The 16,082-nt window shown below is 44.5% G+C and overlaps 1 protein-coding gene across 3 annotated transcripts in view; it reads right to left on the reverse strand.

The window, feature by feature from the left end:
- KANK1 (KN motif and ankyrin repeat domains 1) overlaps positions 1–16,082 on the reverse strand; it is a 118,438-nt gene that overhangs the window by 37,875 nt on the left and 64,481 nt on the right. For all 3 annotated transcript variants that reach the window (XM_052777594.1, XM_052777593.1, XM_052777595.1), the window contains one exon: positions 13,701–13,817. In XM_052777594.1, coding sequence (XP_052633554.1) covers positions 13,701–13,737 — 37 coding nt within the window. In that variant the 5' untranslated portion in view covers positions 13,738–13,817. The remainder of the gene's footprint in view (positions 1–13,700; positions 13,818–16,082) is intronic.

Here is a 16,082-nt window from a genome sequence, read left to right on the forward strand (position 1 = left end):
CCCGGGGTGCCCCCCATCCCTTTTCTCAGCTGGCCCGCAGCGCTAGCAGAGCCAGCCGCTCACATCTCACCTCTCCCCCCAGCCCGTTCGAGGGTCTCACTCACCGATCCACCCAGAAGCAAACCCTCGGACGTTGCGGAGTTTAGTTTTTCAGGAAATTAAGTCTGAAGCACACTTTCCTTTGCCTTAAAGGGAGTGCGTATTCCTGACGCATCAGCAGGCAGGGAGCCCAGAGGTTGCTACAGAGCATTTATTTATACTCATTTGGAATTTCCTGAGACAGTCCCAGGCCGGCAGCCAGCCCAGCGCAGCGCCAGCGGTTTCCTTCATGGCACTTCACACGCTGCACGATGCCTCCGGCTCCCCAAGGGTTAAAATCCATTAAATGGGCAGCAGGACAAAAGGAACCATCCCAAATGACACACTAAAAAGATAATTTTTTTTTGCCTCTGGTGAAGACAGATTTAATTCTCAAGAGGGAATTAAAAGTTCAGGTCACTTCTCTTCCACCCGCTCTGCCTTCCTCCCCAAGCCCTTCACCCCCACCCCTCTCATTTCTCACTCCCACGTATGGACTGAGAGCACAGAAAGGTTCATTGATATAATTTGGGCAGAACAATTACCTCTGTTGTAACTACCACTGCTTGCAATTCTGCCTGTGTTACATTCAATCTCATTTTGTTTACGCTTCTCAAATGCAGGTTATAATTTGAGGGATAAAAATAAAACTTTTAGTATAAAGTTACAGACACGAACAGTTTTCTTCTTTTCTGAAACACAGCCAAAATATACAAGATACCCTTCATGCTAGTACAAGCACTTTCAAAATGATGCACAGATATATTTGATTTTTCCATATTCGATTTTCTTGTTTCCACTTAACACCAAGTATTAACTCAATTCAAGATAACTGGCATTCCAGATGCAAAAAGGGTCACTTCTTAGCATCATAAAGAGACCCTCAAAGGCCTCAGCTCCATCTCTCTTCACCTCTGCTTACAGCAACAGTTGCTGTAGTATAGCCAAACAAGGACTCCAGAAGTAAACGGGCAAGGGGACAGGCTAATTTAACAAGGATAACGGTCCTAAGACTTCACAGGACTAAAGGAAAAGTTTAATTACCATGCCTTTCATTCAGATTCCCAAGAACAGTTAAAAAGAAAGAAAAAAAGAGACATGAATTGTTAAGGTAATTTCCAAGATCACTGCAGACTGCAAGAATTGTGCTTCAAACAAAAGTGGGATCTTGTGCTGAAATGGCAGGAGAGAGGTCCAAGTCCTCCACAGCACCTTCACCTAAAATGGCACAGACTTCTAATAAAAGTGTTTCCTGAACATGTCTAGTGGCTGCAGTGGTATTTAATATGAAGCAAAGTAATATTTAATAGTTACAGGCATCAGCTTTTGGACTATAAACTAGGTCCCGCCCTCTAGGTAATTGTACATTTATTCCCTTCAATTACAAGTCATTGATGCATACACTATAAAGCATGAGCTTGCAAAAAAAGTCTGAAGAAAGTCTCTAGATGTAGCCAACTTGTTACATCTATGGACCATGAAGGTACTGAATTTTATGTGAACTTGGTTTGGTCTCCACTCTAATCACCCCATGCACAAAGAAAAGCAGCTCTCCATAAAAACCGCTTTGGGAACAGCTTCTAACCATGCTTTGAAGTTTCTCTTAAAAGACAGAAAAACTCTAGGGCAGCTGAAACCCGACCCATGCTTTCTGTTCTGGGAAACAAAAGCAAAAATCCAGCCCTTTTAACTGCCCGGAGCCTGCAGCCTGCCCCTCAGGCCCCATCTTTCAACCTGCAACACGAGTGACCAGCCAGGTGAGGACAAGCAATGCACAGCAGCACTGGGTGTTACTGGTGAGCATCTCTAGCTCCATCGGCAGGTTCTTCGCAGTGGGCAGGGGAGAACATGAAAATACCCATCTAGTTTTCTGCTGTGAAAAAAAATGTGACATCTGGGATAAAGTATGAGAATAGAAGGTATGACCAAAACATCCTTCTCAAGAGTTAGGAGTCTGCTCAGGGAAAAAAAAAAAAATTCTCTAACTTTATATGATTTCATTTTTCTAAAAAAAGACAGCATGATATCCTGTTTAGAGAAGAACAAATTTTAGCAGCTCTCTCCACATGTTCCATCTGTTTATCATTACTCTGTGGTTTCAAGGGCTTGACATCTGAACAAGCTCTGCATCAAATCACGCACTTTCAGTGGACTCTTGTCAAAGCTTGGTCAACTCAGTGGGCTGAAAAAGACCTGCCATGAGTGCAAGGAATAACCCATAACATGTATCAGCACTTTGTCCCTTGTCCAGCAAGTCAAATATGGAGGCACATGTCTGGGTTGTCACCAGTAAAACCTAAAGGCAAAGAGCACACGCGTATTTATTCTCTTGGCCTTTGAGACCGTTATGGTGCCAAATAAACTCATTCAGCTACTGTTTACAGTAGAAACAAAACTGAGGTCAGAGCACAGCTCCCCAGTGACCAAAAAACCTGACTTGGTCTGCAGCAAAGTGAATGTAAGATTTGGTGTATGGGCAGCCATCCAGCTGGTAAATTCTTATCTAAAGAGCAGGTTTTTTCACACCCCTTTTGAAAACAAAAGGCAGAGAGGGCACAATGGATCTGTGAAAGGCATGGATGAAATGCAGCTCTTTAAAACACATGCCTCCAACAGACCATTTCCTCAGCACTGGAGTGGCTCTGCCTGGAAAGAATGAAATACTCTGCCCAGCTGCAATGATCCAGTCCAGGGGACCACAGAGCTTGGCCCAACCCGCCACTGTCAGGTTCCTACCCCCAAAACCACAGCTGTTGCATTTTGGTGAAGGATGGATATGGGGTTCTTCCTTCTTTTATTTTGGTGGATTTTGTTTTGGGAGAGAGGGGTGGCATTGCTGTGGGTTTGGTTTTTTTCTTTATAGCCTTTCAGAATTTGGCAGCCGGTTGCCACAGAATCATTTAAAACCCGCTAACCATTCAGGTCAGACCAGAGACTGATCTCTACCCACCTTCTCCTCCCTAGCAGATGCCTCTGGAAGGGCATAAGAAGAAAGCAAACATACACCAACATTTCTCCTCTTGGCTTCCAGAAACCTGTGACCCAGATACCTCCTGAGACAGGGGTGGTCTGGGATGGGTTTTAAGTTACAGTGTCAAATGTGTGTTTTCAAAGGTGTAGCTGGGAGGTATTCAGTAACTGTTCAAAATGTCAAGACAGCAGCTGATGTGTTAGTACTGTAAGGAAATCTACTGGTCAAGTGCCTGGAGATACAGTTATGGATGATTAACCTGACCCAATGACTACATAACACTCAAAACCTCCATATGAGAGACTTTGCACGCTACGGTTAGATCCCTCACTAGTTGGTATCTACCCACAGAGAGCACGCAACTGAAAAATGTGCCCTGTATCATTAAGTGTCCACCTGGTTTAGCTTCCCACAGAATGAACTTCAACTGCTTGATATTTTGTATGTCATGAGGCAAGTCATGATCTCTACTGTTCTCCCAGCATAACTGCTTGGAAAAGCTTATGGTAAGAAGTCTTGTTGTGGGAGCAAGCAGACCATTCAAGCCTTCAAATTTGGTGAAAAATTTTTTTTCTTCTTCTTCTTTTTTGTATGGATGGTCAGGCATACTTGCTTGTTTCTATTCGGGTGTTAGAACTGCGTGAGCTAGCAACTCAGCTTGCAGCTCCCAGCAGGGCTTTACGGGTTAGCTTTGCTCTCCCATTTTGCAGAGATGAAAAGTGAATGACACTGAACCCGAACACAAGAGAAAGGAAAAATCCATGGCTGTAAAACAAAGATATATGCTCTCAAATCTTGAAATACATGTACGGGCTTCTTACGCCACAGAAAAGGATGCAAAGTGAACTTCTGTCTGTTGGGAACTCAATGGAGGTATCAGCCTAGCGACAGTCTCCTCGTGCATTTGAAAAAAGCTGAGTCATTTGGGTCAAATGGTGGATCCTGCCAGTGTGGAAGGCATCCCATGTCCTTCAGTCATCATCCCTCCACTTTCCCAGCTGAGCAGAGGCAAGGGGTGCAGGACAGAACTCACAGCTTTACCAGGGAGACCATACAGGCTACTGTTTTAGGCATCTCTTTCCCACTTGGATCAAAACTCTGCAATCAAACACCATGGATTTCTAGTAACAATTACTAATCCAGAAATACTGCACTTCTACCCACAATAACCTACTGATTATGCAAAAGGCTGAGGCGAGGGAAAGTGCTATGCACACTGGGGAAAAAAACAAGTGCCATGCATAACTAATGGGACCCACGGGCAAGACTTCGCATGTCCACTATTAAAGTGTCATGTAACTGATAAACAATGTGTGTAGTACATCACGCAGCATCACCATCAGAGAAGGACAGTAAAGCTGGAGTGGAGGAGGAGATGCTACACTCAGTTTTGCTCAGAGATGTTTCTCACGCTGCTGTGGTCTTGGCTGTACCTGGTGTCTTGTCCTACAGGGATATGGGCTGAGATGGTCTGGCTGAGCCACGCACATGCTCATAGAGTTGCATTGTAGCCTTACAACTTTTCTCTGCAAAGGGAGAGGCAAGTAATTTTCCCAGAATCATCAACAGTGCATTTTCCACAGCACTGAAGATGGGTTGCGAGGAAGCTGCTGAGCATTAAAGGCAGAGCAGCGGGCCGAGGAGGGTTGGATATCGGGGCAAGGTACAGTCCCTGCACTCCCCAGGGACTGCACCCACGGAGAAGTCCCTGCATGTCCTCAGGGAAAGCTAGGGTGAGACCAAGCACTGGAGAAAGGGGCCAGGAGGAATATCAGGGAACAAAAAGGAAAGGATGAGCATCCTGCATGGCAGACATGCTGTCTAAGAGCGGAGGAAGGGAACAGGACCATAACTAATGATGGCAAGGGAGAATGATGAAAGTCTAAAGGGCGATGCAGTGGATGCACAGCCTTGTGAGCACATTCAAGTACTGGCAAGCTTAAAAGCAATGTGACAGCCATCTGTCTCCACATAGAAAAACAGAGGACAGGAGCAGAAGAGAACCATTCTAAAATACACTTTTTTTTTCTTTAACCTTTTAACTGAAGACATGGAAAAACATATCTAAAATTTAAAAATCACAACTTCTTCTGGAGGGAGGGGAGAGAGGGAGAAAGGGCTTAGCCATTGACTTCTTGAAGTGAAAAAACACTGTTGATCCTTGTAATCCCTTAAAACATGACCGCTCTGATCTTGTCTTTGTAATTCTATCATATGCAAATTCCAGTCCACTTTTTCAATGACAACGATGCATTTTATTGTATTTTCTTGCACGGTACTTTTTTTTTTGAAGGGTGCACACTTCAGATTTACCAAGCAGTGTACATGAAGTGTTAAAACTTGACCTATTTGCTAGGATTAGACCTGAAATTCCAGTAACAGCAGCTAAGTTGCACAAGTGTTTTCTTTTTATTATTAGAACTTCTGCAACCCATACAACAGCGCTCCAGGCAGAGGAGTTTGTGCGAAGAGAGACTAGGGAAGGGGCTAGGAGTCCATCAACAAACATGCCCCTCAGCAATAACAGACTACTCCAGACCAGTGATGTCTGGTTTACATAGGGAGAACAATCTGTTCCCAATTACCAGTTAATTTGATCCTCACTCTAATCTGACCAAACCTTCAAACCCAGCTATTAAAAACAGTTACCACCCCCTCCCTCCATCCCTCCCTCTCCTACTTTCAAACAAATACTGAAGGGCAATACAGAAATATCACAGACAGGTCCTGTGTCTTCAAGGAAAGCAACATATCATTATGAAGAAAAACCATACAGGAATATATTCATAAAAACAGAAGACAATTACATAAACCAGTCAATACAGTGTGAGATAACTAGGGAGGAGAGTCAAGCAAGAAAAAGAGATGGGCTGTGAGAGGGGGTAAGGGTCACATTACCTGCTTCCACAGGGAAGAAGGCTTTGCAAGTGGGGAAGGATAGACTGAAAGCATGAAAGAATATGATGGGATCTCAGACTCACCTACCTCTCCGAGTGTCTCAGCACTTAGTTTTGTCAAAGTCAGTGTGAAGAGTCAAGTGAAGAAAAATCTCAGGAGACTGGACCTAATGCAGACTGAGTATATGCTATGAAGAGTTTTAAAGAGTTAGAGAGATGGGGGAGGGGGAGAGCCCTATTTGGACCCAGCTGATCTGCTAACCCTCCCAGACACTGCAAGCTGCAATCTGCATCCCACAGCAGAGGTCAACCATCGCTTTCAGCCAATATGGTAAGTGCAATTTCTGGATGAAATCAGAGGAGGGAATGGGAGAAAGAAAGAGGAGGATGGCCACAAGCATGCTTCTGTCCCAAAGCTCAGAGCTGGTCACACAGGGACATCCTGGCAGGAATCTGTACTCTGCCACCAAGGGGAGTCGTGTTTCCAGAGGAAGGAAATGGAGACACAGCAGCAATGCCAACGTGGGCAGCCCGAGCGCTCCCTCAGCCCGTAAAACTGCTGTGAAAACATGATACGGGAAGGGCTGCCCTTCTGTCATCTCTAATCCAAAGCCTTACAAATGGCACGAAAGCAGGGGGAGGAAAGAGGTGGCCATTACAAGAAGCTTCCCAAGGACTTCTGCTCCAGCAGTAACCCTTCTGCAAGGAACATGTCTAAATGCAGGCACTCGGTGTTCATGAACAGAAGACAACCATCTGTAGTCAGGCTATTTCCATCCAAGCCATTTCCCTGAGGGGCCATATCCTTTTAAAAGCAACAAAATCCCCTCCCTTCCCACAGGGAGGAGATTCATACGCATTATTCATAAACTGCTTTCTGCAGAAGAATCTGGGAAGGGAATAAGCAATACTGTAGAACAGTTTTGGGGAAAAATACACCCTTTTGGGTTAAATGGCCACAGGAATATTTGCCAAGTTGTTTATCTTGAGAGTGGGGGGAAGGAAGAAGATGCAGAGAGAATAATTTTTCAGGTCTGGAAAACGTTTATTCTTGGTGGTTTTCCTGTGACGCGTGCCTGCCCCACAACTGGTGCTTGCCCCTCACCCAGCCCCGCAGGCTGCTCCTCCAAATGGGCACCTCTCGCCGGACTGCCACCAGATCAGTGCAAAGCAGTGACTTCCATTAGAAGATGCTAGGGCTTTTATCACTGTTAATCACCACCAGCAGTGAGGTCGCAGCGTATGGTAAACAGCAAGGCATGCCTGTTTAGTCCCTAGAGCATTATCAGCTTTAAAATACAAGCACTCTTAGCTGCCTCCGAGGGTGTAGAGGGCATGTATTTCCACAGGGAGCAGCAGCAGGCCACATGAGAAGGTCCAGGTGCTGCTCATGCATGTGCATCTCAACAGTTCAGGCAAGGAAAGCATGCATTACTCCATGAGCAAGCCTGTGTCAGAGAGGAATGAACACAGTCCTCTGTCTAGGTGAGATGTAAGAAGCTTCTGGGCAGCGGCAGAAGATAATCCGTAACAAGACACAACTGCAGTAATCTCTGAACAAAAGACAGACCAATTAAATCTGTTCCATTTCTCACGGGTGCTTTGTCCTTCTGCAGAGCACAAATGGACAAAGGACAAAGGACAAATCATGCATCTTATATGGCTTTGTGTCTTGGGCCATCTGCTTCCCACCACATCCAATTTCCATTTCTAAGGACTGGGCTATCTGGGCCAGACTGTTATGTCCTGAGCTCCTAATGACACTGTATTTGCTGCATCCTTTCTAACTTCTTACAGCCCCTTCCCTTTCCAGCAGATTCCAATATTAAGCCTGAGGGCATTCTTCAGGCAACAAATCCTGTGTAGAAGAAGATGCATGATCCCTGATCCTCTGTAGTCTGATAAAGGCCTCTAGGTTGGGCAAATGCAAGTCAGTGTCTTTTCAAGTTTTCTGTTGCAGCAGCAAACGCACCCTTGGATTGCAGGTACCAACTAGCAATTGCTGCAGAAAAAAGTATTAATTCAAGTAGAAAGCTGGCATTGGCTGTCAGATCGTGTGGTCCATCTCCAGCCACCTGTCCTTAAGGCAGATCTGGCATCAGTGAGTGTACTACAGCATACTGATGGAAATCCTTATACGGCTTACGAGAGAGCTGATGTGAAATCACCGGAGGTTCACTCACCCTTCACCCCGCAGATTTCAGGGTCCCACCCTAGCTTGTTTTTAAATACTGGGCACCACCAGAGTGACTCACTAGATCACTCATGGGTGAGGCAGGAGCAGGATCCCAGTGACAGCCCTGCATGCCGTCTACCCATCCAGAAAGCACAAGAACTACATGGCAACTCAGCAGGCTCTGCCGATGGCAACAGTCTCCCACCAGCTGCCAAAGCACACCTTCAGCATACACCTGTCCCCATTAACTCTGATGGTTATTGGATGCAGGCTTGGAGCAGGGAGCATGGCAGGGGAGCAAGTCCAGGCCTAAACAGCCTCTCTCACAGCCCTGACTCAACCAAATTACCCTTACTTGCATGGCTGATTTGATAAAAATAGAGGCTCACCTGAACCCTGGTCATTTGCATCTGCTATGCCAAGCAAATGCAGCGCATTTAAGGCTGCTAAGCTCAGAGTTTGGGGTGTCAGTAGCAGTGTGATGATACCTCGGTGACACCTACCCTGCAGGAAAGCAGTGGAGAGCGGCTGTCAGCTGGGGTCTTGTGGCAGGCACCCGCAATACTCAGGAGTAAAGGCTCTGTCGGACTGACTACTACCTAGCAATCAAACACTTCCAATTGCTAACGTCTTCACATCTGTAAGTTCCCATTTACTGACTGAGGGTCTGTAATGAAAACTGGTGGATATTCTGCTAAAATTAGTAATAGTGGTAGTGTTCTTGTGCACAGCACTTTCTTCTCAGACTACACTTCAGATCATTAGGCTGGAAATCATGCAAAACTCCATGCATAATGCTTAAGATTATATGCATCAGGAAAAACAAATCATAGGAGAGACTCTAACTCAAATAATCCAGTAACTGAAAGGAAAGTGTGTCTACAAATGTTTGTTAAGAGTTGTTACATATCAATGCAGAGGACATGTATGATAAAAACATTTACTCTAAGCAAACATGTGTTCTATTTATTGGCTTCAATAAAAGGGTTAATAAGTCAACAGGGGTTTTCATAATACTTTACAACAGTTGCTTAAGCATTTATATACCAGCAGATGGAAAACATATTTATTAAACATTTGCTTTTTGAGTCACACTGACGTTAATATCTCAACATTAATTCAGGCAACAGCCTCTTGTAATGGCCTCATTCTCCGACTAACTACTGCATAGTTTTAACTTCACTTAGCAGTCAAAAAAACTGCTCAGATACAAAGAAAATCTAACCAGAGGCCCACGGGGTGCTGCAGAGTAACTGTGCATGTATAAAATAACCAGAGGGACACCAGGCAGCTGCAGGAGAACCACAGCTCCAACACGGTTTGTATCTGCCATCAAACCACCTGCGGTCCCACAGCCCCTGGCGTGCTCTCCGTAGCAGAGGTGGATGCCCAGGTCTGCTGGGGGTGACATCTCCCAGTCCTGGGAGGCTGAAAGTGAAAGGAGTAAACTGGGAGCAAAGACACTTGATGCCTGCACATTGGCTATTACAGCAGCAGTTCCTTGCTTTACAGGTGCAAAAAGACCAACAGTAAAAACGATGGTGAGTTGCTACAATGCCACTGCTTTAAGAACTGTGTAGGAATCCGAAGGAAGAGGTAAAGCATATAGTGGAGTTAAACACGCAGGGAAATAGTTCAAATGAATCTGTATAAGATGTAGTGCTCCTGGAAGCAGAAGCATGTTAAAAGTGGGATGGGAAGGCATGAAAACACAAACCCTTAAACAAGAGTGAGGGGGAAGGTGCAGACAGAAGGAAGAAGGAGAAAGGATCAGGGAAATCTCAGACACCGTGTACAGAAAACAATACACCTTTGCTTTATACCAAAGTAAAAAAAGGGTTTGTGCAACAGCCTTGCTATACTGACCCCTTCAGCCCATCTCACTCAGGAAACCTGGAAAAGCTTTTCTTCCCTTAAAACACTTTTTTATGTCCCTGTTAAAGAGATGAGTGGCAATTCTGTGGTCTCTGGATACAGAGCATGAGGTGCTTAGGGAAATCAAATAAAACAGATAAAAATACAGTTTTTAATCCTTTATATTTTTTAATCAGCCTCTTATATTTCTTTTGCTGCTTCCTTTTTTTCTACATCAGAATAAGTGGAACTGGACTGGAATTTCACATCATTCACTGCCTTTCAGACCATGTGTTTTCAAAAGAAAGTTTCAGCAAATTAGGTATTGGTGAACAGAATGAAAATCCAGCCAGAAGTATTTCCAAACTGCTCGCTTAGTTTTAGGCTGGTGTGCACTGTGCTTTTTGTAGCTGACTGGAGGACCTTTCTACAGATACCACTACAGAAATGTTTGCAGAGCCTCATTAAATAGATGATTTATGCATCAGTCCTAGCAAGCACAGAAGCTAACAATTACTGGAAGTTTCACCCAGCGGTTAATGGAGACAATAATACTATTTCAAGAAACAATCACCTCTTTTTTTTTTTTCTTGTACTGTGCAAGGAGAAATTAATTTGTGTCATGCACCAAACCAACTCCAGCTTCCCAATAGCTCCCTACAGATGCAGGGTACTTCCCAGCTCCTGCTGCAGGCCCCTGGATGAGTGCACAACACGCTTTGGACTTAACCCTGCTGAGTTTATCAGACTGAGCAGTATGCTTGCATGCCACCAGGGCAGACTTGAAACGGGAAACAGTTGTGACTACCCAGCACCCAACTGATAAAATAAAACAATTTTTTCTGCAAGCACCAATTATCTATCACTAGTGTTAGAGAGACTTCAGCTATTTTCTGAGCAGATGACACAACTTTGACAGACCCTAATCCAAAATCGGTACCAAGCCTCAAACCAACTTCCAAAACGTATGCAGATGAACAAATAAGCTTGCAGCTCACAGAAATACAGTTCACTACAAGACCTCTGTGCAATGAAACTGGGAACAGAGCGATAAAACTTTAAGTCAGCAGCAAACAAAACTATTGACAAACAGTACTGAAGTCTAAATCACAGTCTCTGTTATTTATTCGCCACATTTAAAGTTCATATCTTTACCAAGATATGCAAGAGGCACAGAAATTTATCATAGGTGCTTTCATGATAAAGTCATCACTTGCTTTGGAGCTTATCTCACATACACATTCACTGAAAATATTTACAGCAAATGTACTTCCCATAAACATCCTAAAAAAAAAATCTCTATACAAATGCAAAATAGCTTGATCCTTTCCTGGAAACAAGTTCCAAATTCAAGCATTTCTCTACAGATTTTATCTGTAGCAGTAGTCCATATAGGCTTGTATACTGAAAAAATTTACCGAAATGGCACATAGGCATAATCATTTAACAGTGCAAGTACTCACATTCTCGAGTTAACCAAAGCAAACCACTGCTCCTTAGTCACCTTGTACTTGAATGCAGCTGAACGTGTGGTCAAACTTGCCAAAATATTCAAGTAACATAAACGCAGCTTAGTAGTCCATAACAAGTCTTTCTAGTTCTTTTTCCTGTTGCTGATTGATTCAGAGGGTGCAGAAACACCACCCCTGAAGTTTGTCTTTCCACTCTTAGAGCTCCATGCAATTAAGAAACTTGCTTCAATACCTCCAACGCCCAAATCAGTTCCTGCTCATCCAAAGGCATTCTCTCCCAGGCAGCAGGGCAGGATAACAAATCACAGGTATTTGCAGCCCAATACTCTGTCCATTATGAACTGCTGAGGATTTGGAGACAAGGGCATACATAGCTGCATGTCAGAACGCCAGCCTCAAGGGTTTGCAAAGCCAACAAGTCCTGACAGTCTCTGCAAAATGTTGTCCAATTTAGTTTTGAATTAAATACTTGCAATTCATTATAGTGTCTTTCTACGAATAAGGGAACAAACAGCTTCTACCCTGCAAGAAGCCTTGTTTGCATAACAATCCTGAAACTAAAACTTCATCTTGCATTAACACATCCCCAGTACAAGCATGTAGCTTGTTTCAGACTTACACATCAACCTACCAACTTTTTCAATAGACAATTCTACTGCGGGGGGGGGGGGGGAGGGGGTTAGTAAACCTATCAGTAACACAACATGCACAATTTTTCTTTCCTTTTAAGCAGAGGGAATTGTTCTGCATGACTTAAGTTAAAAGCGTACTACTAAAAAAAAGTCAAGTTTTGGAGGGGGTTAGGCAGTAAACAGCTACAGTTCAGTCACACAGCAGAGGTTTTGAAGTCTGCCTTCTCAAAAGGATTACAAAAGGTTACAAAAGGATATAGTTTCTTACTTGGAGAATATACTTCTAACTGTATAAGGGAGGGGGGAGAAAATATCCTTTTTCAGCAGTCTCAGGATTTAACAACATTGGTAGATTTAACCTTAAATCACCAACAGCTAATAGTCACTCCAATGTCTTCATGTAACTTCCATTAGCCTTTAAAAAAGACTTCTTGTTTTGCATAAATTGCAGATAATGACACTCCATATTTCTAATTTCCTGCACACAAAATGCTTTAATCCCTTGCACTAATTAGAACAATTCTACAGGGAGCACAGTGAGTAATTTAGGATGTTTCCATACCAGAACATACTTTCAAAGGAGGTTGGTGCTAAAATCCACCAGATAACCCAATTCTCTGTATGTGTTTGTCATGATCTGGCAAGTAGCATTTGAACACGAGTGCATGAGCCTTAGGACAGAAAAAAAAAGCTGAAATTTCTGTTTACATGGACAACAAAAAAGATACTTAATGCTCCTTCCCAGGATATTCAAACTGCTCCCAGCCACCCCAGCCTTCATTGATAAATCCATTTCCCATCATACCTACATTAGGAGGTCTCAAAAGAGCACCCACAAGCTCCTACCACGCACTTGAAATTTTCCATATAATCCCACTGTAGCAGCCTCAGCTTTAGTGGGCTGAAGCTATGTTTGTGCAGTGATCAGGAGAACAGGAAAATATTGACACAACCAGAGAAGGAACACTGCTGCTGTGCTGTTACCAATCGTTCTGCAATCTCTGCCCCCTCCTGACCCATCAGTCCTCCTCAGCAACCTTTGAACATGCCAAGCGATCTATTTCAAAGAGTATCACCCAACCAAAATAGACATCTCAGGAGCTTCTTAAAATAACGAAAAAGTGAAATGAACTGAACGCCTCCTCTTGATGTTGCTTGAGAAATGCTTTTATGTTTTGCTGAGAAGGAAGAAACAAAAATCAGCCTGACCAGTAAGGGTGACCAGGAAGGGCTGGGGATTTAACGTTTAAGAGCTGGTTAATGTCGCAAGTTAATTACAGACACAGGATAATAACCACATGACTTTTTGCAGCAAAGCCCTAGGCCTCTCAGAGTGTGGTGCAAGCCAGAGTAGGTCCTTCAAAGCAGAGAGTGCTGCATGCTGAACGACTGAATGCCAGCCCTTACATCTTTGCAAACAACTTTCCACACTTCAAATATGTAAAAGGTTATTGGGGATGGTAGTGGGGGAACAGACAGCCTCTGATCTACCAGGAAATTAGTTTTCAGTATTTAGTTCAACTGCGGCTACTTCCCTTTTGTGCTGCTTTTACAATTTAAGAAATAAGTTTTTTTTTAAATTAATAATCCAAAGGGGAAAAAGCGTTCCCGATTAGTTACCTGTAGCACTGCCGTTAGTATTTGCTGAGTAGGCCATGTTTGCTCAGTGACACATCCAGAGCTAGGCTGTTAGGTGTCATGCAAATGCCATGCATCAAGTCCAACCAGACATGCAACCTGGAACAGACAAGAGAAAGGCAGTTAAAAATGTACACTTTTAAGAAGTTAGGTACATTAAGCCGTAGGCATTTCGGAGTGTTTAAAGTCTCATCTTCACTGCAAACTTCACCATAGCAGTAACTTAATATCCCTCTTCATCAGCATCCTAGCTATCATAAAACTCACAGCCGTCCTGGCATCTGAAGTTGAATTGTGGCTCTCTGACAACCTCCAAGGAGGACCACTGCTCCGGATCTGTCCTCAGTGAGGATGTAACCAGCTGAATTTGCAATTGGCCTTGGTTTTTTTGGCCTGCCCTCAGCTTTTTTGCAGTTTGTCCCTAGCCTCCCTTGTAACCACAGCAGCTTCCTCGCGTTTGCTGGCACGCATGTGAAGTTTTAGACTGCCCAATGGTTAACACAGGCAGGGTTAGAGGACTTCTAGGTGAAGAGCACCTACAGAAGAGCTGTACCTGTGAGCAGGGGACCAGCCATGATGCCTGAGCTCAGCTGTCCCCCAAAGCAGGTGAGGGCAGAAGGACCCCACCGCAGACACAGCCAAAGCCAGCACGTGCATCCCCACCACCCGACAAACCTGGCGGCCGACAGCTGCTGTGTGGAAGCCTGCGGCGTGGGGGGACCGCAGCAGGCACAGGCCCTGGCTGGGACGGTGCACAGCTGACTGCAAGACCTGTCCCCCGCAGGTCCCAGCGGTGACAGGTTTTCTGGGTGTGAGGTTTTCTTTCAACCCACATGTGGCAGATTCGAGGGAGAAGCAGTGCTTGCCTGAAGCTCAGGCTGCGGGTGCAGAAAAAGGGTGCTGTCGCCCTGGGCGGGTGGCTGCTGACCAGAAGCCAAGTGAGAGGCAGAGGCAAAACCAGCAGCAGTTTTGTGGCTAGCTGGCTGCTGCCTGGCTCTGCAAAGCCAGCCTTGCTGGCTCTGCAACGGGGCTCCTGCTCCTCCTTCCCTGCCCACCGTGGGGGCAGCCTGAGCACAGCCCTCATCCTCAGCGCAGCAGATTCGACTCCTCCGGGGCTGCAGAGATGCGTCCTCTTGGCTCTGCTTCAAGTTTTCTACAATCCAAACAGCATTTCATTTTGTTGACTCAGATAGGTGGAGCTTAGGTGCACGAAGAATACGCTGCTTCGCCGACCCCAGTCTGACTTAGGCTGACAGCTCCTCAACAAACCAGTCACATTTTTCCAATTATATTTGATCTGGCTCTGACACTACATGCATGGAAGTATTTAAAGCTAAGCAGATTAGCAAAGGAAAAGAAAATCCAGAAATGAACTAGTGCAAGAACCATGCGAATCTGAGTCAAAGGTATACCGACTGATAGAGAAGCTGGCTGTCTCTTAAAACTGACAGAGCTCCATCACAAAGGCTAATATAGCTTAGCTTCCCCCTTCAAGGAACACAAGCACAATCACTTTATTTTTAGTATAATCCTGACATCAATTTTCCAAGAGTACAGAAAGACCTCCATTGCAACAACTCCTCCCCAAGGTCTGTCATATACGCTTAAATTTATGATCTCTTGTTGAACGGAGGGCAGGACATGAAGCTGTCATACAGACTACAAGCAAAAGGCTACAAACAACAAGATAAAGCAGGCATCCAACACAGACCATGACACAGAGAGGCCCATCACAAGATTACAGGCATAACAATAATTACCAGATTTCCGATACAATGAAACATGGCAAAAAAAAAAAAATAGAAAAGCATGTTGCTGGCTGAGTTTGCAGCCAGAACCGAAGTTTGAAATCTGTGAGCCTTTAGGAAAATATTAACTACTTCCTCTCAAAGGGAGAAATTTTAAAGCATCACTCCTATCTCTGCCCTTGCCATCAGGATATAAAGTTATGCTTTAAGTTCAAGAAATGCAATTTTTTCTGAGTCACAACAAATACTTACTGAAAAATTACCATCTGTCTCCATGTTAAGTTTCTCAGGGCAGGCTGCACTTAGTGGCACATCAGATGCTACCAGCAGCGCACCCAAGGGTAAACAGGGCTGAATTAATTCTGATTTGTTCAGCACAGTCCTGTGCTTCTCACCAGCACTGTAACAGGCGTGCTTCCTTGCTTTCACTGTATACGTTTATTGCACACTGCTGCAGCAGAAGTCTCGCACCACTGTAAACCTAACCAACGAAGCACGGTAAAATACACACGCTGTCTAACGTAGGCCTTGCTTTATCAGGCTACTCATGTTCTGCCAGTCTGCAGCTCCCTATCCCACTAGAAGCAAAGAAAGCTCAAGGGAGGCTGCTCAGGAA

This window comes from Harpia harpyja, chromosome Z (assembly GCF_026419915.1).
Source record: "Harpia harpyja isolate bHarHar1 chromosome Z, bHarHar1 primary haplotype, whole genome shotgun sequence".
Lineage (NCBI taxonomy): Eukaryota > Metazoa > Chordata > Aves > Accipitriformes > Accipitridae > Harpia > Harpia harpyja.